The sequence below is a fragment of the Lissotriton helveticus genome, chromosome 1_1 (assembly GCF_964261635.1).
Source record: "Lissotriton helveticus chromosome 1_1, aLisHel1.1, whole genome shotgun sequence".
Lineage (NCBI taxonomy): Eukaryota > Metazoa > Chordata > Amphibia > Caudata > Salamandridae > Lissotriton > Lissotriton helveticus.
In genome coordinates this window covers 1,738,996,583-1,739,022,138 of record NC_136057.1, presented here as the reverse complement: position 1 = coordinate 1,739,022,138, position 25,556 = coordinate 1,738,996,583, and the positions used below count along the sequence as shown (strand labels likewise).

At 48.3% G+C, this 25,556-nt stretch overlaps 1 protein-coding gene across 1 annotated transcript; it reads right to left on the bottom strand.

Annotated features, from left to right (window-relative positions):
- Nucleotides 1-25,556, bottom strand: LOC144834087 (RING finger protein 11-like). The gene is made up of 3 exons (XM_078689214.1): nt 25,391-25,556; nt 24,653-24,822; nt 1-1,206 (listed from the first exon to the last, which is right to left on the bottom strand). The coding sequence occupies exons 1-3, from the start codon at nt 25,487-25,489 to the stop codon at nt 1,035-1,037; spliced, it is 441 nt and encodes a 146-aa protein (XP_078545340.1). The 5' UTR covers nt 25,490-25,556; the 3' UTR covers nt 1-1,034.

Here is a 25,556-nt window from a genome sequence, read left to right as displayed (position 1 = left end):
CACTGAGCACAGTTTTTTTTATTGATTACTTGCACAAAATCCTATCAATAAACACATGATTGAGGAGTAGTACTGGAGAAAGGGCCTGTACAATCATTTGTTATGAGCATGATTATGGTAGGGGGAGTCACTTCTTCTGAAATTACATCCAGTCAAGCTGCACGTGCAGCCATTATAGGTAAACTGTTTACACTCAAAGCTACGCATTGAGCTTCCCCCTCAGAAGATGGTGTTTGGGACACTGGTTCAAAGCTTGTAAGGTATATGACGAAAGCAGCAAAGCTTTTTCTCTGACTTTTCTTTGCAGGGAGCTAAACAAACCTAGCATAGAAGTATGTGAATATGTGGTGATGAGCCACTTTTTTTTTTAAACCAAAGTGAAAAAGGTAAAATTGACCGTAGGCCCAGAAGTATTGTGGATTCCATGTTCACAGACTGCAGATAATCAATCACAGTCCTAATCCAGGATACATGTAGGAATCTGACAAGTCATGCGTGCAGCTGTTGGTCCTTTCAGGCTATTCTGCCCGTCAATTAATTCTCTTTTTTTAGCGAGGAAGAAGGGTCTATCATTTTGTTTAAATTGCAGGCTTCTTTTGGACAGCCGATGCTAGGCAAGTGTTTGATGAGACAAGGCATAGACAGCTAAAAGAGAATCAGTTTATCAGTAGCTGGGATGCGTGGCAGAGTAGATTTCCATGATCAAAGCCACAGCCCATCTACAAATGTGCGTGTAATAACTATCAGAGTCCCATCCAAGCAATAAATGCCGTCCAGCTAGTCATGAAAAGAAGTTCCAGCAAACTGAGTGCAGGAGCTCCGCAACCTAAACGGCATTGGTAAACTAGGACTGCTTGTGGAGGCTCACAGCTGGCGAGTTCTCTGGCAGTCTGACAGAAGCTGAACAGCCGTAAAGGTCTTTGGTTTGTCCTGAAAAGTGCAAATTTAGTGCAGCTCTTCTCCATTGCCTCGCCCTGGCATTTTTTTTAAAGTGCAAACAAGCAAAAGTCAACCAATCTAATGCAGCACTCCTCTCAGTTGGCCTCATAAGATGAGAGCAAGGCAGCGTCTACAGGCTCCATACAAGAAGGACATGTGAAGGAGCGCATCAGCCAGTCATCGATACATTCCATGTGGTAGATATGCATACAGGGCAGGAACCGGATCGGATCACCATAAACAAAATCCAACATGCAGATCACGCACCTAAGAAAGGGAAACAATATATGTTTAGTCACAGCCTGGTTAATAATGTTTTTTTACCCTTCCTATCTAACATGCTGCTTCCTATATGAGCGACTTAAGCTGATTTTTTCTGGTAGAATGTGAAACCTACAAAAAACACCGATTTCCAAAACATCTGCCATACATACAATTTCCCTTCAAAAACAACAGAAGACACCTATATCATATGTTGTGTAGTTGTCTTTTTATTTTCTTTGACTGGACTCAGACTAATAAATTAACCTGCCCTATCATTGAAAAATCGGTCTGGTTAGAGTTAGGAATTTAATATGGATGGTTTTTAAAGAAATATATTAGTATGAAGGATAGCCTGTGCACATTTATGAATCAATTTTTTATGCATTCATTGTTTTAATATTAATATACTATTTTGCACAGCTCATCATAGGAGACTATTGGGAATAAGGTGCAGCACTTCAATGATATTAGCGTTTGAGTGTTTCCAGACAAAATACCTGCGATTCACTAGTTTACATATGTGAACATTTAGGACAGGCAAAAGCAATTGCTATCAAACAGACAAATCAGCAAACAAGAGTCACCGTAAACTTGATTTTGTAACCTGGAAATTAGAGCATTTTTTTCTGGAAAGATCCAATTTAGCCACCTCTAAAATCATTAACAGCCAACAGAGTGATAAGTGGGACCCCACCAACAGAAAGTGTTTCTTTAAAGTAATATGCATTCATTCTATATTTTATGTGGTAAGTTCACTCACACTTGGTTAAACTTTTGCTACTATACAGTTGCCATTATGCCAGATTCGTGCAAGGGTTATTGTGTGCCAGAACAGGCTCAGCTGACTGCAAATAAGATGCGATATAAGAATGAAACTTTGTTCAGCTCTGTTTTGAAGATAGCTTAACCAGATTAGCGATCGTACCAACAGCAACACAACCAACGCAACTCTGAAGCCAATATGCACAAAAGGTTTGCTCTACCTGCTTAAGTTGACAATGAGAAATGCATAAACCATTAAAAATATCTGTTACGCACCTTATTGAGAGTCTGGTGGTCCACGTTTGTGAAATGAAGGGGGCCACGCGCACCACCACCCCCCTGTGGATATGTAGATAAGTAGGCATGGGGGAGGGGCGGGGGGGGGGGTGAAGACTCCTGCCCCCCCCCCCCCACACACAGCTCCGGGGACCGCCACTTACCCGGGTCTATGTTTAGAATAATGTGTGGGGGGTGGCTCAAGCCCCTGCCTCCCCCCAGCCCCAGGTGCCCACCTCCGGGGCATTGCAGTAGGCTATGGGATGGCTGGAGCACTGCTCCCGTCATCCCATAGCAAACAAGTGCTCCACTTTGAACAAGTCACTTGTTCAAAGTGAAGCACTTTGCTTTCACTATGCAGAGTGGCTGTGAAAGGGGGCGTGGCCTGTTATCAGTATTCAGTAATCCTGCTCTATGGGACTTACTGGAGGTAACAGGAGGGGTAGTGGGGGCCAACTACCCCTCCTGTCACCTCCAGTAGGTCCTACACAGCAGGATTGCTGAGAAGTTGTCAGAGGCCACACCCTCTTTCTCCATCACTCTGCAAATGTGCTGCATGGCGCACTAATAATATGGGGGATTAAAGTCCCCTTGGCTCCAGAGGGACCTTGAGGGCCAAAAGGCCCTCCTGGTACACCCTGCGCTGTGTAATTCCTGAGAACTAGTCAGAGGCACAGCGCCCTTTCTCCATCCCTCTGCAAACGTGACTCCTAGCTAAAAATCTTTATTAATTCACTGAAAAAAAACCCAAAGGTTACAGGGACATTATAGTTAGGAATTAGCATTTAAAAATAGCTTAGAAATTAGTTAGGCTGACATTTCAGCCGTTATAGTTAGCTATGCTCACGCTCCCGCAATGTACTGCTGATGACGTCACATATTACATCACTCATGAAATGGTCAGTGACATCACTGATGACATCATCCAGTGGCTGATGTTTGTAAAAAGTTTAAGAATTGTATATATATATATATATATATATATATATATATATATATATATATATATATTATATACACACACACATATACATATATACATGTACACTAAGGTGTATTGAAGAATGAACGGGTGTATGAGTATATGGATGATTCAGTGGGTGCGTGATTGACTGAGTGACTATACGTGTCTCAGTGAATGTATGGGTAAGTGACGGATCTGTGTGAATATCTGCATCAGTCTGTCAGTTGGTGTGTAAGTGGCTTCATGGGTTGGTGAGTAGCTACATGAGTGTCTATATGGGTTTTGATTGGTTGTCTGAGTACCTGTATTGGTGCCTGAGTGTCTGTGTGCGGTGTGAGACTCCCTGCATGGATGTGTGAGTGGGTGATTCACTGGGTGCGTCTGCGAGGGTCTGTATGGGTGAGCGAGTGTGCGTATGGCTGTGTCAGTGAGTGGATGGATGTCTCAGTGGTATATGGGGGAGTAACTGCATATGTGAAAGGCAGGATAGTTGAGTGCTGGAGTATATAATTGACTGTATGTGCTTGTGTTAGTGATTGTATAAGAGAGTATGTGTTCGTATCTGTATGAATAAGTAAGGTGGTGTGTGTATAACTGTATAGATGAGTAAATAGCAGTGTGATTGACTCTTTGGGTGAGTGACTAGGTATGTGAAGAACTATGGGTGAGTGGCGGTGTGTGTGTCTGTATGGGTGAATGAGTGGATATATCAGTGGCTGTATTGGTGAGTGGCTGTATGGGTGAGTGAGTGTGTAGACCTATGAATCAGTGAGTGAGTATGTATGTATTGGTGTGTCTATGGTTTCCAGAATGGTAGTCTAAAATTTGGAGGGCGTATGTGAAAGATTATATTGGGGTGCGAGTAGGTGCATCAGAGTTTATGTGGATGATGTCATCAGTGATGTCACTGACCATGTCATGAGTGATGTAATATGTGACGTCTTCAGCAGTGCATTGCGGAGGCACGAGTTACAGTTAGCTCAGCTAACTATAACAGCTGATTTTTCACAGCTTTTGTACAAGTGAAATGTCAGCATAACAATAACGTTCCTGTAACCTTTGTTTATTTTCAGCGAATTTCTATTCTTTATTAACCCCTTTCATGCGGCCGCGATTCTGCGCCTGTGCGGCAAAATCGCGAGTGGGAGGGTTTACGACGGCCCCCAGCCGTCATCAGCATACGAGCCCCGTAGTGCATGACGGCTGGGGGCCGTCATCAGCATGGAAGGGGTTAAAATGTTAATTCCTTACAATAACATCCTGCAACTCTATATATATATCACATTCCTATTTGTGAAAGAGAGAAAATGAAAACCGTTAATCAAGTACTCAAATTACAGGCAGCTACAATGATGTAATGACACTTAAACACTTTATAACTTTAAAAAAGAGACAGGGTAGAGTAGTCGTTCTTAACCGTTTGACTTCTGTAGAGCCCCACTAAATCATTACTGGAACCCAGGGACCAACAATGAATCATTATTGAAATCCGGGGTCCCCCACTGAGTCATTAGTGGAATCTGGGGACCCCGGCCTAAGCAATTTTTACGATTTGAACCGTAAAACAATACACAAAAATACAGAAACAAGCATTTATCAAACAAATTCACCAGTGATGAACTATTTTCTTTAACAAATATGAGAAAAAAAAAATCTACATTTTAATGGGAAGGTTAGATATTTTCTAAATTCAATCGAGGTCACTCATATTCCACACTATATTCTGTTTGATGCAATTGCATTGCTCCCACTGATCAATCTGAGAATACCAACTTAATATTTAGCCTCCAATTTTACATTATTTTACATTAACAGAATGTTTTTCAATTTTACTTCTTTATTTACACACACTTTATTCACTGGTAAATACATAATTTCCTAAAGAGTCGCCGACCCCATCGGTGGGTGTCAAAGACCCCCAGAGGTCATGTTAAGAACTGCTGGAATAGAGGATTATCTGTGACACAAGGTGAAAACCACAACAAGCATTTACAATGCAACGGTTTCGCCTTTTCAAAAGTTAGAGCTATTGGCATTGTAAATGACAATTTTTTGTTTATGTCTTGGTTTTGAAAACAGATAAATAAATGGCATTGTCATTTACATTGCCAATAGCAAGCACAGCCAGGGGGCAGGGTAGCAAGCACAGCCAGGGGGCAGGGAAGCAAGCACAGGCAGGGAAGCAAGGACAGCCAGGGGGCAGGGAAGCAAGGACAGCCAGGGGGCAGGGAAGCAAGCACAGCCAGGGGGCAGGGAAGCAAGCACAGCCAGGGAAGCAAGCACAGCCAGGGGGCAGGGAAGCAAGCACAGCCAGGGGGCAGGGAAGCAAGCACAGCCAGGGGGCAGGGAAGCAAGCACAGCCAGGGGGAAGGGAAGCAAGCACAGCCAGGGGGCAGGGAAGCAAGCACAGCCAGGGGGCAGGGAAGCAAGCACAGCCAGGGGGCAGGGAAGCAAACATACAGAACAGCTGTTCAAGACAGTTAATAGATATCTGTTTTCCCGAGTAGAACTAAATAAATGACAAAATCCTTCGGGACACACATGTATTCACTTAGTACTCAATGAACATCCCTAACGGGCACATTTGTACCAAATTGAGCCATCATTATGTAAGACTCTGGACAAAGCAGTCTTTAGTGAGCAAACACAACCAAACACACCTGGTCAGTCAGTGAAAACCGTGGGACTGAATGCAATGGATGTGCAGACCCCAAACAACGTTACTGTGCCCTACAAATGGTAGGCATGCGCTTTGCAAATTGCACAAACATAACATACCATAGCACCTAGGAATCCTGCCCTGCTCTGCCAGAATTCCAAGTACCGCAACTACTCCAACTGTACCCTTGAGTCCAGGGGTGCAGCAGGTGCAGTGGCTCGAGGGCAAGTTCCGGATTACCAAATAGGCAAAGTGGGCACTGGCCTATGGGCCCCACCCCTTTGAGGGGCACGCGACGATTAATCAAAATAATATTGGTTTGATCTTGAAAGAAAATTACAATCAAGGTGTCCTGAATTGTTTCCCAAATATAGAAAAAAAATAATCAACTCAAAGAAACGACAACTTTACATTAAAGACTCGATATATAAAATGAAGCGTTAATGTAATGTACCCATTGAATATTTAAAGCTTTGTTGGTTTATTAAAAATGTTAACATTTCTTTTTTTTGTTTAATAACATTAATAATTGTTAATGTTTCGTTTTGTGTAATAAAACAGTTTTTTAAAATTGTTGACTGATAAAATTAAAAATGTATTAGGAGATAATAGGGGGAGAGGGGACGAAATTTCGACTGCCTAGGGGCCTCCACAGGGTTTAATCGGCACTGACCAGGGCTCAAAGGCTTGAGAAACCCACTGCACTACAAATGCAGCGATTTGTTTCTATGAAACCCGCATATGAATGTCCGTTTTCCTTGTTTACACTACGGCCCAGGCTGCCCTTGCCACTGCGTGTAACATTACAATGAAGCAGCTTCCTGCAGCCGTCTCACAGATTCAGAATGTCAAGGACATGACCTTCCTCGTCCTGTTAACACCACCTGGTCAACAGCTCCTTTCTTGCTGTGCGAGCCTTACAAGGACAGCTGCTGCCTCGTCTCGCAGCATGCCCTGATACCTGCCATTAGCCCCGGATTCCTGCGACGCCATTTTAAGCTGTCAGACCAATGATGATCAGATCTCATAATGGGAGAAGCCTCGCTGGAGCTACACTCTGACGCTGGCAGATTGCCAGCTCACATTCTTTGTTCATGAATAAATAACGGCATGGGGAGCTTTGAAAGCATCTTTACGGCACGTCACAGAAAGGACGAACAGGCACAGTGCCCTGAACCGTTAAACGCCAATTTACCAAAGGAGCAATTCAGAAAGTGCATATCTGCATAACTGCAAGCCGCCTGCTAATAAAACCCATCTCTCCAAATTATTTCCCTGTTTCTCCGCCATGAAATTGCCCTGGTACAGAGCAGCGTGCCCGCACATCTAAACCCACATAAACAAGTCAGGTCCCGGGCCGTGCTGTGATTGGCTGACGTCACGGGGGTGTCCCGGGCCGGCAGCCAATCACAGCGCGGCCCGGGAAATGACGTCACTGGGGTGTCCCTGGCCTGCAGCCAATCACAGCGCGGCCCGGGACACACGGCAACAAGGGGCGGGGCTTAAAAAAGACCCAGAAACGCCCCCGAATCGCGTTTTCTCTGGAAAACGTGATTGACGGCCAATCTCTTCCAATGGCTAGCCTCCATTTATGGAGCTAGCCAATGGAAGAAGGGGCGGTTTCAAGTCCCCAATATAGAGATAACATTAGATTTCGCCTGGGCGGAGCAACTGCTACGCAGTTGCAACGCCAGGACGAAACCTAAAAAGGTCGATGGGCTACCACTTTTGTCAGAGATCCTTTTGTTACTTGCCGTTTATAGATTAAGATCATAATATAGAGCAGTGAGCTATTAGCTGCCAACAAAGAGCTGCATGCAAACTGCAAGGAAAATATTTAGCTATATATTTTTTGCCCAATTTTTTGTTGTCCTAATATTGCAAAAGGGGTTCTTATGGGTAGAAATCAATTCTTATTATTAAAGAAAACCTTAACAATGGTGTCACATTTATAAATCCTGAATTTGTGCTTTTGCAGTCCTAGGACTCTTAAACTATATTCTCTACCAGTATGGATGAAATGTGACTCCTACTCCTTGTAGGCCTCTGTCTTATGTAACATTTTCTATAAACGGATTTACACACAAATGCTTGATTGTCTCTGTGCAATGTGTGTGTGATGTAAAGTGTTATGACATCTTAAACTGGTATGAGTGGCGCGATAAAACTAAATGAATCTGAGAGGCAGTGGTGGTAATTGATACTTGATGGGCCACTGTCAAATGGTCGTAGTGAGGGAATCCGTGGCGGGGTGATCATTGGGAGGGCGCCACCAGTGCTACAGCCTGCCCTGAGCTGCCCTGTCCGTTTTTGTGTCACCATCATCAATTTAGGACCACAAGTACCAGCATGCGATTAGATAGAACAAACATGGAACTGCCTATCAGCGATGTTGTTGGAGCTTGTTTTACAGAGGCCTCTCTTGTCTTCTATATGCTGCTGCGAAAGAGTTCCCAGGGCATGCTGGGTACGAGAAGTGAGAGCAGGGGCTGAAGGGTGGGGGGGAGGCACGTGAGGGCTCAGCTTCAAGGGTGGGATACAAGCGAGGGAACGAAGGAACAGGTTAGAGCTCTTAACCATGGCTGTGAGGAGGGAACAGGTGAGGGGGCGGGTTTTAGGAAGTCTCTCACCGGGTGACAGGAGGGGGCGGGTCTTAGGGAGGCTCTCACTGAGTGGCGGGAAGAGGTTAATTTGTCTCAGCTGCGGTCGCTCTCGGCCTATATAACGCCCATTTGGTGGGCCAGGGTTGTGTCTGCAATTTGCGCTTTTATTTGTCACTGGCTGTCGAGGTTGGACCGAGTCGTCTCTCTGGTAATGTATGTTTTTTTTTTTGCTTTAAAATAGAAAAAACACGTTTGTCTATTTTCTGCCATGTTCAGACGCAGGCCCTGTTTGTGATTTTTTTCATCTTTGATTGGTTCTTTTCCTCTCGTCAAGCCTTATTTTGCAAGGAAGTGGGTTGGTACCCTCTCCCGCGCAATCTCCCTTTTGAAGGGCTGGGAGGGTTTCTGTCGATGGATCCTGTACCTACCTCAGCGACTTTATCTCCGCTCCCTTTGGCCCATTCTCTGAGGCCCCACTTCAGCTGGTCCGACAGTTCTGTAGGTTTGGCGCTTGCTGATGAGAAGTGTAACTCGTTTCTCGCAGGGTGCCCTCGGCCTTGGCTTTCAGTCTGAGGTGTATGCATGACATTGTCGGAAATACTGTCGCTGGTGACAGTTCCCGTGGCGTGGGGTGTCCAAAGGGCGGCCTGCGGCGCCGTGCTGCACGCGCCGCTCTACCTTTCATGAGAACGGGGGTTACGAAGCCCTTAAAGTCCACATGATAAACTGATTTCCATCTGTACATAACAGTAAATAGCGCCTCATCTCCCCACCCCACCCCCTCTCCCCCCAATCGTATATGAGGGCTGCTTTTGCCGGGGGTGCTGTTAATGCTAGATTAAAAATAAAAAGTCACGTAATATAGGGGCATATTATCAAACCAGGCGTTAAAAATTATCGCCGTTTTAGCGGCATAAAACTGGAGCTAAAGCGGCGATAATGGGCTTGATAATATGGCCGTGTGAATTCCAATAGAAACCCATGTTCTGGTGTGAACCCGGGTTTCTATTGGAATTCTCCAGGGCATTTTATCAAGCCCATTATCACCGCTAAAACGGCGATAATTTTAACGCCTAGCTTGATAATATGCCCCATAGTGAGTTGTGTGGGTCCCTGTTAAGCATCCCTCCCTGCTCCAGTACGGCGTCTGCTGAGCCAGTTTGATTTGGAGTGCCCTAGCGAACGACCAACCCCCTGTCATAAGGACTATATCCAGGCATGTAGTTTTATGTAACGCAAAGCATTCTGGTACTTGTAGTGCCTTAATGAGACTGCTCTGGATTTCTAACATCAAGCACCTTAAGAACCGGCTCAGAACAGCCTCAAAATGGGAGATGTTCAACAACTTGACTTTATGTGATGCATTACTGTGTTTTTTTCTGCTTAAAATGTACCTACTTGAGACTTTAAACGAGCCGTTTACCTGACCGTGCCAACCTGTTAGTTGTACTGTATCAATTGTTGCAAATGAGTAGATAAACGTTGTGTTAATATAGTAGCCCAGTTGCTCGGAAACGCAAGGCCCGAAAGTAGCAAACTAAAAATGCTTCACCCCCCCCCTTCTCCCCACCGCCAAGCCTTTCTAGTATACGTGATCCGCAAAATGCCACCCCAGACAGGCCTGCAGCGCCAATGGTAATGCCCGCGATGTATGTTGTGGACAAAGGCACAATGTGGGTGAGACGCTTACCGACTGTCAGGCCAGACCTAAATTACAGACCTCACGGTCTGTGGCAGTCCCTCCCAGGAGGGTGGAGGGTCCCTGAGCCCTGCGCCTGCAGTGACGCAAGGGTGGCCTTTGTAATAATCGCAGTCTTTGATCTGGCAGGGCAGGAGCTCCAACTCATTCTCGGGTGCCCACCCTCCGATGCTGTCCAAAGCCAGGGTTGATTAATACCAGGGCTGCCCAGTCTAGATTCCACCCGCACCCACATCTCCTTATCTCACCCTTACTTTCTTAATCACACTTTTAAAAATGTTTTTTTTTCTTCTTTCCAGATACTGGAAGAAGAGTATATTTGCAGGAATTTCAAAGCTGCACATCGAATTCCTTATCCTTGTATACGTTACATGGCTTATATTTCCAGATAGTTCCACTCTGCAAACTGACAAGATTTAGAGTTCGTGTCAGTTTCAATGAGAACTTTCCAAGGCATGACCACTTTGCATTTGGTTCTCTGCAGTAGATTAGAGCAGAGGTTCTTCACCTTTTTGACCAGTGACTTAAATGGGTCGGTACGGAGTACCGGCACCTTTAATTTCAAGAGGGAGGGTACTGACACTTCTCAGAAACATGCAGGTACTCTGCAACAGAGTACCTGCACTACTATTCTATTTCAAGTTCTGCTTTTGACTTGCATGGAGCCCTGATTCACCTCAGTGGTATCCGATGCAACCCCTCATTCAAGAAGTGGCCAGAAACCACTTCTCCTCGACAAATACTGTAACACTCAGGATAACCGACCAGTTCCAATAGCGCACTCTCCCTATGACTAGACCCTTTTGTGGCAGGCGGTTGTTTGATTTGTTTCAGGTGTCTAATGTAATTTACTCCTTTAATTCGTGTTCTAATTGTCGGCATACTGTAACCTCCCTAATTAACAATTCTTTGTCTCTATTTAGACTCGTACCTGAACCTATGTAGCGTGAATTTTATGTAAAGCGCTGTGACACCTTTGGGTCCAGCTAGCGCTATATAAAACCTATACATTATTAGTGGAGTCAGTTGCCCCACTTGCTGAAAGGCAGGGACCCCGGCGTTAGCCTTTTCGATTTTAAGCTCCAAAAAAAACAAGCATTTAGCAAACACTCAAATGATCAAATGTTTACTTCACAAACATGAAAACGCATTTTTATGGGAGGTTGGAGCTTTTCCAAAATCTATTGGTGACTAATTTTTCGTAGTGTATTCTGTTTGCTGCACTTGCGTTGCTCCCACTTGATTTATAACCTCCAATTCCAAATTAGTTCACATTTCTGGTACGTTTTATTACTTTGTATACAACTAATCTAATAATAATAATAATCCACATTTGTAAAGCGCACAATCACCCGTAAGGGTCTCTAGGCGTGGGGGCCATTGGGAAGATTAAGCGAGCTATTGCCCAGAGTAACATGGTGCTGGGCTAACCTGCCGCCGGAGCCGGGGATCGAACCCGATCCCCAGATTCCAGCGTCAGTCGCCCTGGCCGCGGCGCCACACCTCTCCCGATCTGAGCTCTAAGCAGTTTAGGGCGGCTCCAGGCGTCCACCGGCTAATTCACTGCACCCGAGACCCCGTCTGAGTCTCCAGGAGAAGTCGGTGTGTGTCCCTTCTGAGGGCTGGCAGTAGCCAGCCTTGCACCCCAACTAGAAGCCTCTGTACGTCTGTGCTTTCCTGCAGCATTTGGAACACAGAGACTATTTGTAAAACCTTACTCATCCCCGTACCCCTTTAAGCCCCCCCACCTCCTTTACAACTATCTCCATAAATATTTCCCTATTATCTTTTCTCCATCAACCTGGGCTGGTTGTGAAGCCGCGGTGAGTGTGGGGCAGAAACTGCACACAAGACCAGGGAAAGCGCATCTCATGAGTGCATGCGAAGAAATGGGGGCGGAACCACCTCGAGGAATGAGCAGAGGGAGAAGAAAGGTCACCATCCTCTTCATCGGAGAGGCCATGCTCATGGGAGGGACACGTGCAAGCCACCCAATAAGAAGCAGGCAAATTACTGACCGCTCATAATGGGAGAAGCCTCGCTGGAGCTACACTCTGACGCTGGCAGATTGCCAGCTCACATTCTTTGTTCATGAATAAATAACGGCATGGGGAGCTTTGAAAGCATCTTTACGGCACGTCCCAGAAAGGACGAACAGGCACAGTGCCCTGAACCGCTAAACGCCAATTTACCAAAGGAGCAATTTAGAAAGTGCATATCTGTATAACTGCAAGCCGCCTGCTAATAAAACCCATCTCTCCAAATTATTTCCCTGTTTCTCCGCCATGAAATTGCCCTGGTACAGAGCAGCGTGCCCGCACATCTAAACCCACATAAACAAGTCAGGTCCCGGGCCGTGCTGTGATTGGCTGACGTCACGGGGGTGTCCCGGGCCGGCAGCCAATCACAGCGCGGCCCGGGAAATGACGTCACTGGGGTGTCCCGGGCCTGCAGCCAATCACAGCGCGGCCTGGGACACACGGCAACGCGGGGCAGGGGCGGGGCTTAAAAAAAGACCCAGAAACGCCCCCGAATCGCGTTTTCTCTGGAAAACGTGATTGACGGCCAATCTCTTCCAATGGCTAGCCTCCATTTATGGAGCTAGCCAATGGAAGAAGGGGCGGTTTCAAGTCCCCAATATAGAGATACCATTAGATTTCGCCTGGGCGGAGCAACTGCTACGCAGCTGCAACGCCAGGACGAAACCTAATAAAGAAATAAATGAGACAAATAATATATCAGCTAATTGGGCACTGTGAGAAGTTGGCCTGATGTGCAGTGCTCACTATTCTAGTGATCACTATATATCAGTCCAAACAACCCTTATTGATGATTGGTTGTAAGTCAACCTTATAGACCAGCTATCCTAGTAGCATGGATACGAGCAGTCTAAGGCTAAGACTCTAGAGGGCGTGTTAAGCCAGCTGTTTTACCATCACATTACCCCTTGAACACCCAGTGAAAGGACACCACACAAGTGTTATGAAAATAAACAGTGTATTTATTAGAATCACAACAACCCTGTACTCTTTATGAGGACAGGGTGCTAGGCACACAACAAAACTCTTACGAAAATACTTAAGTTAGCACAGTATATACAAATGCCCGAGGGGCACGAAAAACCATATACTCTAAAAGTGGAATGCGAAATTACTAGCAGGTAAGTACAGTACTAATAGGCTTTGGAATCGCTAGGACTTGACTAGGGAATCGTTAGATTACTTCTAGGAGGCCTAGGGGACTCGGGTGCAGAGTGTGCACTCTCACGCGGGATGCGGGACAAAGTCTATGGAAGCTAGTAAAGGTAAAGTTAGTGTTCACGGGCGAACCCGACCTTGTAGGGAGAAAACGACAGTGGATCCTGACCCTTGGATAGTGAGGCTATGCTGGGACACCGAAGTGCCGAAGTTACCTAGCCCAGGGGCTGCAGCTGCATAGGTCTCAAAAGACGTCGGGAATCCTCGTTGCCGGACCCGGAGCCTGGAAGGAAAGATGCTGGCAGGCGACCAGTGAAGATAGTTCGAGTTGATCCAAGCCTGGATCTCGAAGATAGATGACACCTGAAAGCAGAGGGGACCAAGTTCGTGACTACTAGCCAGTAGTCAGTGGGCACCAGGAGGGCACCGGATGGTAGTCACCTCGACTAGGTGAGTGGGCGACGCTGGCTCTGCAGATCTCACGGACCAGGAGGCGTTGTCGGCGACCAGGATGGAGAGGCGAGCTGTCCCACGATGGATGAAGCTGTCGGCGTCGAAGTCACCCAGGATTGGGCAACAAGCCTTGGCTAATTCAAGCCCACGCGGTGGACTCAAAACGGCGTCTTGAGTGGACCAGGAGGGTCCGGGGTGCTCCTCTTCGGAAAGGGAGCAAGGGCCAGTCTGGAGCAACCAGACCAGCAGCAGTGATGTCGTCGGGCGTCGTTCAGAAGGCCACAAGCCAGCGGGCTAGTAGCCAAATAACGCGGTGAGCAGCAAAAAGCAGAAGGGCCCCACGCAGATCGTGGAGATGCTTGGAGGCTGCACTTCGGTGCTGGAGCTGCTCAGGGTCGGGGCTTCTCGGACCCCAAAGCACTCACCAGGAAATTACTCGGCGGGCTTGCTGTGCAGAAGTCGTGCAGTCTTGCAGATGGCCGGTCCCTCGAGGTCTCGTCGCACCCACGGTTCTCAGCTGGGCTGTAGAGGTGGGTAGAGGTCAGAGGTGCCAGGGAAGCTGGTTCTCGTCGAGCTGGGCAGTCGGATTCCGGAGGAAGGACTTGCAGCAGACCGCAGTGTTCTTGCGATGGTGCCTGCGGATGCAGGGTGACTACTCCTTAGCCACAAGGGAGAAATCTTAGGAAGAAGTCTTGAGTTCCTTTCGTAGAAAGTAGTTTCAGGATTCAAAGATGATCTGATTTGGAAGGGGGCCAGTCCCTACCTTTATCTGGGAAAAGGGGGCTGGCACGCGACTAGGTCCTGCCCTATGGGTGGGACCAGGAGGAGGGTGGTTACACCCACTTCCTTGGCGGGCTTTTCCCCAGCACAGGGTCTGGAGTGTCCCTGGAACTGGTTCAAGCCAGCCTATGCACAGTGAGCACCGGGGTGCCACGTGCAGTCACCTTCCTCTGTAGCCCTGCCTACCTACAATACACAAAATCCTGTCTGGGACGGTGCTGGCACCGCCCCTGGCAGGAAACCCTTTGTCCTTATCTCCTGCTCTGGGAGGACTCCCAGCAGCAGGAGGGCAGACTTGTGTCTCGGTGGCAGCATCCATTTTGTGGAGCTGAGGCTCTGTTTGACTTTAACCGGGGTTAGGGGTTACATACATGTCGTGTCCCTCTAGAAGGGTGGAATGCTAACCCCGTCGCCAGAATTGGCGAGGGGTTAGTATTCCAATTCGTATGACACCTTACTCGACATGTTTTGATAAAGCGATACCAGAGTTGGCATTTAACCGCGAGGATTATAATGCACTTAAGAGTATATGGTATGCGATATCATGGAAACGGCTAAGGGATAGATCCCGAAAGCCGCAGACAGGCTCAGCTCATGCCAGAGCACCATCTCACACGATTCCAAGCACTCTGCCTTCAGGATTGTTAAGGCCTGCCATAGGAGTGACTGATAGGAGATCTGTGTGTCCATTTTAGGGTTAGATATAGGTATACTATATCTAAAGCAAAGGGTGAGTACACCACCTTGCCCCGGCTGTCGTGCAGCCAGTTGTGTCAGTTTAGTTAGTCAGTCCAGGGGTGGCACAATACATGCTTCAGCCCCTGGGAGACTTCTGGGTGCACCTCAGCCCTGGGTACAGGGACTTGGAGAGGGCCCAGTGCCAATTCAGTACCTGAGTACAATTTGGATAGAGAGAACAGCTAGGCTGTGGGTCTGATTAGCAGGCCCACAGCCAGGGAAAGTCGTAAACCAGTGCAGCAAAAAGCAAAAATCTGGGTGATCATAGGATTGCAGACCCTACTCTCCTACATGACCCCCCCCCAAACTTTGGGACAATAAACTAACCTTGACCAGGTGAGTCTTCTTGCTCTAAGTGGAAATACCTGGAGAGCCCATCAGCATTGCTGTGATCAGTACCAGGTCTATGCTCCACTGTAAAATCCATCCACTGTAGGGAAATGGACCACCTAAGCAGTTTGGGGTTTTCACCCTTCATCTGATTTAGCCACAAGAGGGGCTTATGGTCTGTCTGAATGGTGAAGTGAGTGCCAAACAAGTAGGCCCTCAGCTTCTTCAGGGCCCAGACCACAGCAAAGGCCTCCCTCTCGATAGCTGACCAATTTTTCTCTCTGGGTGTCAACCTCCTACTAATGAAAGCAATAGGCTGATCATTACCATCAAAATTCAGTTGAGACAGAACAGCCCCCACACCCAACTCAGAAGCATCTGTTTGGACAATGAATGGCTTGGAGTAATCTGGACTCTTTAGGATAGGTGCTGTGCACATGGCCTGCTTTAGGTCATTGAATGCTTTCTGACAGCTTGCTGTCCACTGAACTTTCTTTGGCATCTTTTTGCTTGTCAGGTCATTAAGAGGGGTCACTATGGACCCATAATTTCTGACAAACTTCCTATAGTACCCAGTCAGGCCCAAGAAAGCTCGAACTTGAGTCTGGGTGATTGGAGGAGTCCAGTCCTTGATGGCCTGTATCTTACTCTCCAGTGGCTGAACCTGGCCTCCACCTACAAGGTGGCCCAGGTATACAACCTGTGTCTGCCCTATCTGGCACTTTGTGGCCTTGATAGTGAGGCCTGCCTTTTGCAGAGCCTCTAACACTTTCCTCAGGTGGACCAGGTGATCCTCCCAGGTGGAGCTAAAGACAGCAATATCATCAAGATATGCTGCACAGAAGTCATCCAGCCCAGTGAGGACTTGATTCACCAACCTTTGGAAGGTGGCAGGTGCATTTTTCAAACCAAAGGGCATTACCACAAACTGATAATGCCCACCAGGGGTAGAAAATGCTGTCTTGGGTTTGGCCTCCTCAGTTACCTGATTTGCCAATACCCAGCTGTCAAATCAAATGTACTTAAGAATTTGGCAGAAGCCAATTTATCTATAAGTTCATCTGCTCTTGGAATTGGGTGGGCATCAGTCTTAGTGACTGCATTGAGGCCTCTGTAGTCTACGCAAAACCTCATCTCTCTCTTACTACCCTGGGTGTGAGGCTTTGGCACTAGAACTACTGGGCTAGCCCAAGGGCTATCTGAGGGCTCAATGACTCCCAGCTCCAACATTTTCTGCACTTCTGTTTTGATGCAGTCTCTAACATGATCAGGCTGTCTGTAGATTTTACTCTTGACAGGCAGACTGTCCCCAGTGTCAACATCATGGGTACACCAATCAGTTTGGCTGGGTGTCAGAGAGAACATATGTCTGAAGGATTGCAGAACTTGCCTGCAATCCTGTTGCTGATGTTCAGTGAGGCTGCCACAAAAGACAACACCATCAACTGATCCATCATCAGGATTCTGAGTGAGCAGGTCTGGGAGAGGGTCACTCTCTTCCTCCTGTCCCTCATCTGTGGCAATGAGCAAGCTCATGTCCTTCCTGTCAACATATGCCTTGAGCCTGTTAACATGGAGCACTCTGAGAGGGCCCCTGGGAGTTCCAAGGTCCACCAAGTAGGTAACCTCTCCCTTTTGCTCAATGATGGTGTGGGGCCCAGACATTTGTCTTTCAGAGCTGCTGGGGCCACTGGCTCCAGCACCCACACCTTCTGTCCTGGCTGGTACACAGTCAGAACAGCCTTTTGGTCATGCCAAGCTTTTTGAAGTTCTTGGCTGGCCTCAAGGTTTTTAGATGCCTTTTCCATATACTCAGCCATCCTGGAGCGGAGACCAAGTACATAGTCCACTATGTTGGTTGCAGGCTTTTTGAGAGGTCTCTCCCATCCTTCCTTCACCAAACACAGGGGTCCTCTTACAGGATGCCCATACAGAAGCTCAAAAGGGCTGTAGCCAACCCCCTTCTGTGGGACCTCTCTGCAAACAAGAGGCAGGGGATCAGGACATCCCATCTTCTCCTAAGAGTTTCAGGTAGTCCATGAATCATCCCTTTCAGGGTCCTGTTGAATCTCTCAACAAGCCCATTGCATTGTGGGTGGTAGGGTGTGGTGAACTTGTAGTTCACACCACACTCCTTCCACATTGCAGTCAGATATCCTGACATGAAGTTTGTACCTCTGTCAGAAACGACCTCCTTTGGAAAACCCACTCTGGAGAACACTCCAACTAGGGCTCTTGCCACCACAGGGGCTGTGGTGGTCCTCAGGGGAATAGCTTCAGGATACCTGGTGGCATGGTCCACCACCACCAGTATAAACTTGTGCCCTGATGCTGTCTGGGGTTCCATTGGACCAACAATGTCAATCCCCACTCTTTCAAAGGGAACCCCCACCACAGGTAGTGGTATGAGGGGGGCCTTTGTTGTGCCACCTGACTTACCACTGGCTTGGCAAGTGACACAGGAGCGACAAAACTCCTTGGTATTCTCATTCATATGGGGCCAGTGAATGTGTGAGACAAGCCTGTTCCAAGTCTTTGTCTGACCTAAGTGACCTGCAAGGGGAATCTCATGGGCCAAGGTGAGAAGGAAACCTCTCAGAGACAAGGGGATGACCAGCCTCCTGGTTGCACCAGGCTTGGGGTCTCTTGACTCAGAGTACAGGAGTCCATCTTCCCAGTATACCCTGTGGGCACCTGTGGCATTCCCTGCAGCCTCAGCAGCAGCCTGCTGTCTGAGGGGTTCAAGGGAAGGGCAGTCTAACTGTGCCTTCCCCAGGTCTGCTCTGGAGGGTCCCCCTGAGCCCAGAAACTCAACTTGATCAAGTTCAAGCTCTTTAGGCTCAGTTTCCCTCAGCTCTCTCAGATCAGCCTCCTCAGAGACTTGATCCTCAACCTGGGGCAAGGGGGAAGGCAAAGCCTTAACCCTACTGGTCTTCTTCTTGGGAGGTGTCTGGTCCATAATTTCAGGATCCAGCACCTGTTCAGTGGGGCATCTTCTGGCCTGTGACCTAGTCACAGCAAGCACATGTGCTGGCAAGCCTAACATTTCCATGTGAGTCCTCTGCTCCACTTCTGACCATTGTGATGACTCCAAATCATTGCCCAACAAACAATCAACTGGGAGGTCTGAACTGACTACAACTTTCTTTTGTCCCTTCACTCCACCCCAGGAGAAAGCCACAATTGCCACACTATGACTAGTAGTGACATTGCTGGCATTGGTCACCAGGAAATCAGTACCTGGCATGATCTGTCCAGGGTCCACAAAGTTAGGTGTCACCATGGTGACACTGGCACAAGTGTCCCTATAGGCCTGAGCCATTTATCAAAGGTGTCTGCCTGTATTTGCCCAAAGTATTGGGACTTATTTCAGGGGACATATCCATATCCCCTGTACAGACAAGGACAGCCTGAGTGAGTGTGCCAACTAAGTTGTCAGACCCCTCAGTACCCAAGGTTAACCCAACTAATGCCTTGGGAGGTACACTACCACTACTGACTGTACTAGGGGGTGCAGTTGCCTTAGGGGCTGTAGTGGCAGGAGTTTGTCCTCCTCTTTTGGTGCACTCACTAAACCAGTGAGATTTACTTTTGCAGTACTGGCACCACCTTTTTGACTGGCCTTCTTGAGTCTTCTTCTTCTGGGAAGCCTGACCCCCACCCTCTTTGGTTTGTTGGGGACCTGGTGAAGACTTCTGGTCATTTTGCTCATTCTTAACATTACCCTTCTGGTCTGCTTTCTTCTGACCACCCTGGTTCTGGTTCTGCTTGATCCTTGTCCTAACCCATTTGTCTGCCTTCTTTCCCAATTCTTGGGGAGAGGTCAGATCTGAATCAACAAGGTGCTGGTGCAACAACTGGTTCTGACAATTGTTTAAAATTTGTTCTCTCATCATTAGATGAAATGAATGAAAAGCGCACTGCTACCCGCACCGCAGGCCTCGTAGCGCTATAGACCGCTGGGGAACCCGTCCTGGCTTTCCCTGTGAGATAGTTCCTCCTGGGAGTCTCCAAGGTGAAACCAGGCATCCCTGACGTTTGTGAGGGGCCGTTGTGGAGATGAGGCAAGCTTAATGCCCAGAGTTACCGAGTGTGGTCCCTGGATAGAGCAGGCACCGAGGCGAGAATTATCGAGTCCGCTGATCCTGGTCCAAGACCCTGCCACGTCGGGAATCGAACCCTGGTCCCAGCCCGTTCTCTGCTCTCGGGTCTGCCGCCTCTAACCAGAGGCGGCATTAGATTATACAATCCTGTGTAATCTGTAACCTTGCTACCCAGCAACCAGCCCTCCAAAGCCTTAGTGGCACAATCCACAAAGTCAGACCAGTCCTGAGACTGAGTTTTCTGGGTGTCTCTGAACAGCAACCTGTACTGCTCAGTGGTTAAACCAAACCCATCAACCAGTGTATTCTTCAGGACCTGGTAATTGTTAGCATCCTCCACTCTTGAAGTGAGGAGCTTATCTCTACCTTTACCATCAAAGGAGAGCCACAGTATAGCTGCCCACTGACTCTGGGGAATGCACTGCACAGTGCAGGCCCTCTCCAGAGCAGCCATCCATTTCTGGATATCATCCCCTTGCTTAAAGGGGGGCACTATTTTAGTCAGGTGTTTAGTATCTAAACCCTTCTCTCTATCTCTTGGGAGATTGCTGCCACCAGTGGGAGCTAGCCCGCTCATCTGCTGCTCTCTAGCAAAGGCAAGCTTCTCTTTGGCCAGGGCAAGTTCTTCCCTTTCAATCCTCAGTTCAGCTTGTCTCATCCTAGCTTCATGCTCCATTCTCTGAGGGGAAGTGAATCTCCTCTGTGGAGGATTCCTTCTCCTCTGGGAAGAGGCATTAGAGTGCAGAGATCTATTGGAGTCCCTAGAAAGAGATCTCTCTCTCCTAACTCCAAGGTTAGGCCCACTTAGGGTTAGTACTGGGGGTCCCCCAGATCCTAGCCCAAGTAAGTCTAAGTTGGCCCTGGTTAGCCTTCTGACTACCTCAAGACCTTTGTCTACCTCATCCCCAGAGAGTTCCTCTTGATCCTCCTCCTCAACTGCAGTAGCAGTGTTGGGGAGGTCTGGATCCCCAGTGGTTCCCTCTAAGGCTGGCATATTCTCATGTAACTGAGAAATCTTTCTGGCATCATATGTCTCTAAGAGACCTATCAGAAAGGGAATGGTGGGGTTAGACCCCTGCTTCAGTTTCCTGGAGGTACAGACTTGTCTTATCTCCTGGAAACTGAGAGCTGCATATCTTGAAGTGACCTGTGGAGGGTCAACACTGACCAGGGGAGTCTCAGTAGATTCTCCCTGGGTAGACATGCTTTTCTAGTGAGGTGTAAGTGGTGCACTTACCTACACTATGTGTTTGCCTACTGATCCCTTGCTAGAGTTGTAGTTTAGGGTGTGCTAGGCCCTAGGAGCTACAACAGCTGGTTCAGTAGAACTCAGAGTATTCTAAGCGAAGTTATATGTACCTTTAGTACTTATGTGATCTTTCACAAGATATTCTTAGGGCATGTGTGGCAAAACAACAGCAAGCTCAAATCCCAACCGCTGCTCACCAATGTGAGAAGTTGGCCTGATGTGCAGTGCTCACTATTCTAGTGATCACTATATATCAGTCCAAACAACCCTTATTGATGATTGGTTGTAAGTCAACCTTATAGACCAGCTATCCTAGTAGCATGGATACGAGCAGTCTAAGGCTAAGACTCTAGAGGGCGTGTTAAGCCAGCTGTTTTACCATCACATTACCCCTTGAACACCCAGTGAAAGGACACCACACAAGTGTTATGAAAATAAACAGTGTATTTATTAGAATCACAACAACCCTGTACTCTTTATGAGGACAGGGTGCTAGGCACACAACAAAACTCTTACGAAAATACCTAAGTTAGCACAGTATATACAAATGCCCGAGGGGCACGAAAAACCATATACTCTAAAAGTGGAATGCGAAATTACTAGCAGGTAAGTACAGTACTAATAGGCTTTGGAATCGCTAGGACTTGACTAGGGAATCGTTAGATTACTTCTAGGAGGCCTAGGGGACTCGGGTGCAGAGTGTGCACTCTCACGCGGGATGCGGGACAAAGTCTATGGAAGCTAGTAAAGGTAAAGTTAGTGTTCACGGGCGAACCCGACCTGGTAGGGAGAAAACGACAGTGGATCCTGACCCTTGGATAGTGAGGCTATGCTGGGACACCGAAGTGCCGAAGTTACCTAGCCCAGGGGCTGCAGCTGCATAGGTCTCAAAAGACGTCGGGAATCCTCGTTGCCGGACCCGGAGCCTGGAAGGAAAGATGCTGGCAGGCGACCAGTGAAGATAGTTCGAGTTGATCCAAGCCTGGATCTCGAAGATAGATGACACCTGAAAGCAGAGGGGACCAAGTTCGTGACTACTAGCCAGTAGTCAGTGGGCACCAGGAGGGCACCGGATGGTAGTCACCTCGACTAGGTGAGTGGGCGACGCTGGCTCTGCAGATCTCACGGACCAGGAGGCGTTGTCGGCGACCAGGATGGAGAGGCGAGCTGTCCCACGATGGATGAAGCTGTCGGCCTCGAAGTCACCCAGGATTGGGCAACAAGCCTTGGCTAATTCAAGCCCACGCGGTGGACTCAAAATGGCGTCTTGAGTGGACCAGGAGGGTCCGGGGTGCTCCTCTTCGGAAAGGGAGCAAGGGCCAGTCTGGAGCAACCAGACCAGCAGCAGTGATGTCGTCGGGCGTCGTTCAGAAGGCCACAAGCCAGCGGGCTAGTAGCCAAACAACGCGGTGAGCAGCAAAAAGCAGAAGGGCCCCACGCAGATCGTGGAGATGCTGGGAGGCTGCACTTCGGTGCTGGAGCTGCTCAGGGTCGGGGCTTCTCGGACCCCAAAGCACTCACCAGGAAATTACTCGGCGGGCTTGCTGTGCAGAAGTCGTGCAGTCTTGCAGATGGCCGGTCCCTCGAGGTCTCGTCGCACCCACGGTTCTCAGCTGGGCTGTAGAGGTGGGTAGAGGTCAGAGGTGCCAGGGAAGCCGGTTCTCGTCGAGCTGGGCAGTCGGATTCCGGAGGAAGGACTTGCAGCAGACCGCAGTGTTCTTGCGATGGTGCCTGCGGATGCAGGGTGACTACTCCTTAGCCACAAGGTAGAAATCTTAGGAAGAAGTCTTGAGTTCCTTTCGTAGAAAGTAGTTTCAGGATTCAAAGATGATCTGATTTGGAAGGGGGCCAGTCCCTACCTTTATCTGGGAAAAGGGGGCTGGCACGCGACTAGGTCCTGCCCTATGGGTGGGACCAGGAGGGGGGTGGTTACACCCACTTCCTTGGCGGGCTTTTCCCCAGCACAGGGTCTGGAGTGTCCCTGGAACTGGTTCAAGCCAGCCTATGCAGAGTGAGCACCGGGGTGCCACGTGCAGTCACCTTCCTCTGTAGCCCTGCCTACCTACAATACACAAAATCCTGTCTGGGACGGTGCTGGCACCGCCCCTGGCAGGAAACCCTTTGTCCTTATCTCCTGCTCTGGGAGGACTCCCAGCAGCAGGAGGGCAGACTTGTGTCTCGGTGGCAGCATCCATTTTGTGGAGCTGAGGCTCTGTTTGACTTTAACCGGGGTTAGGGGTTACATACATGTCGTGTCCCTCTAGAAGGGTGGAATGCTAACCCCGTCGCCAGAATTGGCGAGGGGTTAGTATTCCAATTCGTATGACACCTTACTCGACATGTTTTGATAAAGCGATACCAGAGTTGGCATTTAACCGCGAGGATTATAATGCACTTAAGAGTATATGGTATGCGATATCATGGAAACGGCTAAGGGATAGATCCCGAAAGCCGCAGACAGGCTCAGCTCATGCCAGAGCACCATCTCACACGATTCCAAGCACTCTGCCTTCAGGATTGTTAAGGCCTGCCATAGGAGTGACTGATAGGAGATCTGTGTGTCCATTTTAGGGTTAGATATAGGTATACTATATCTAAAGCAAAGGGTGAGTACACCACCTTGCCCCGGCTGTCGTGCAGCCAGTTGTGTCAGTTTAGTTAGTCAGTCCAGGGGTGGCACAATACATGCTTCAGCCCCTGGGAGACTTCTGGGTGCACCTCAGCCCTGGGTACAGGGACTTGGAGAGGGCCCAGTGCCAATTCAGTACCTGAGTACAATTTGGATAGAGAGAACAGCTAGGCTGTGGGTCTGATTAGCAGGCCCACAGCCAGGGAAAGTCGTAAACCAGTGCAGCAAAAAGCAAAAATCTGGGTGATCATAGGATTGCAGACCCTACTCTCCTACAGGCACCTAAAGGGTAGGTGCAATTTACAGCTGCTACTTAAAGTTAATATAAAAAATAAGTAAAATAAAAAACACACCTGGAACAGACGTATCAATGTACAGTAAGGAACTATTTGTAGTTGGATGTGAATAATGTGCACAAGCTTTGTGCAGTCAAGAGAAAGGAGCCGATGGATAAAGTAGGCTAACCCGCAACCGCATTCTATATTCTGCGATGCAAATGACAATTAATCAGACCAATGGGTAACGCATGGTAACCAAACGCTCTTCTACATATGTGTATCATGCATAGATTTTGGGATAAACAATAATCTAGCACAACAGCTAATGCGGCCTCAAAGACCACAACTAATAAATGTGGAGTTTGCATAGCAAATGCAGGCCTGGCGAACATTGAACTCGCTTAGTGTAGTGGGCGATGTGTCCCCCACCACCGGCAACCTCGCCCCTAAAAAAAGAAAAACACGCAAGTCTAATGGACGAGGAAATATATGCTTTGCAGTAGTGAAAAATGTCGCCCGTGTCAAGATTTGCAAAGAGAAGGTTAAGGCATGCTGTTAATATACAGCTAAGTTGCAACTAAAATGCTTCTGATGCAATGGTGTGTGTATCCCTCGCATAAGCTCCCCATCGCTGATAACCATCCATTTAAATAGTAAAGTCGCACACCATACACACACCTCTCTCTCTCACATGTTTAAAAAGGTTTACGGTTCCCACTCTCAACTTACTCTTTCACTTTTTTCTCTGAAGGCTCGGACCCTGGGTCATAGATGCCTTTGGGAAGGTGCTGAATGAGTCCGATCCTCTGGGCGATACGAATCTGCTCCTCTTCAGTAAGCTGTGTGGCCAGGCGGCTCTGGCTCGGGGTAGGGTGATAGACCGGAACCTGCTCATGCTCCTGACAAAGAAACAAAAGATAGAAAGTAATTATAAGGTGCCCGATGATTCTTTGACACTTATCTCGCGCCCTCAATATCTGGTTGGAGTGGAGGCAGAAGGGGGAAGAGTAACCTCTCCACAGGGATTCCATTCCACTCCCCCTGCCCTATACATGGTCTTTTGGTCACCCCATTAGGCTATTCGCCAACTCAGGGGACTCTTCCTTTTCTGCCCATCTACACTAACAAAGTGGAGGCAAATAGCCTGAGAAACTCTCTACCTTCCACGTAGTTCACCGGCCAATCTGCAAAGAGGAAATGGCTCCCTCCACCAGGTTTCTGTGCATAATAAACTACTATAGAAGCTCCAGCTGCCTTCCCCTCTATGGTTCGCTACCGCTCTTCAGGCGATAGAGGATTTCGTGGCACTCATGACTCTTTCTCTCCCTAAAGACCCTCCCTCTCCGCCGTGTCCACAAACAGGCTCTCCATTCTTGCTGCCCCAGATTCACTAGGCCGCCTGTTGAGGAGGGGAGCAGCTACCCAGGCAGGCTCGCAAGTCTCCCTGTACCCTTGGACTTTCTATACCCGGTATGGGGGTGGCGGCTCTCCCGGCAGGCTGGCCCCTTCAGATTCGTTCAGCAGAGATAAGTCGTCAGCGCTCTGCGAGGACAGACAGTTCCCCATCGAGGCTCAGAGCCCCATCCGGGCCCGGTGTTTACAGTCTCACCGGAAGCAGCAGGGCACCATGGGG

Coding starts and splice junctions, on each gene's coding strand:
- LOC144834087 (XM_078689214.1), bottom strand. CDS start 25,489: ATGGGGAACTGTCTGTCCTCGCAGAGCGCTGACGACTTATCTCTGCTG. Junction 24,823..25,390: donor AGCCGCCACCCCCATACCGG/GTATAGAAAGTC, acceptor TTTCTTTGTCAG/GAGCATGAGCAGGTTCCGGT. Junction 1,207..24,652: donor TCAGAGAAAAAAGTGAAAGA/GTAAGTTGAGAG, acceptor TCCCTTTCTTAG/GTGCGTGATCTGCATGTTGG.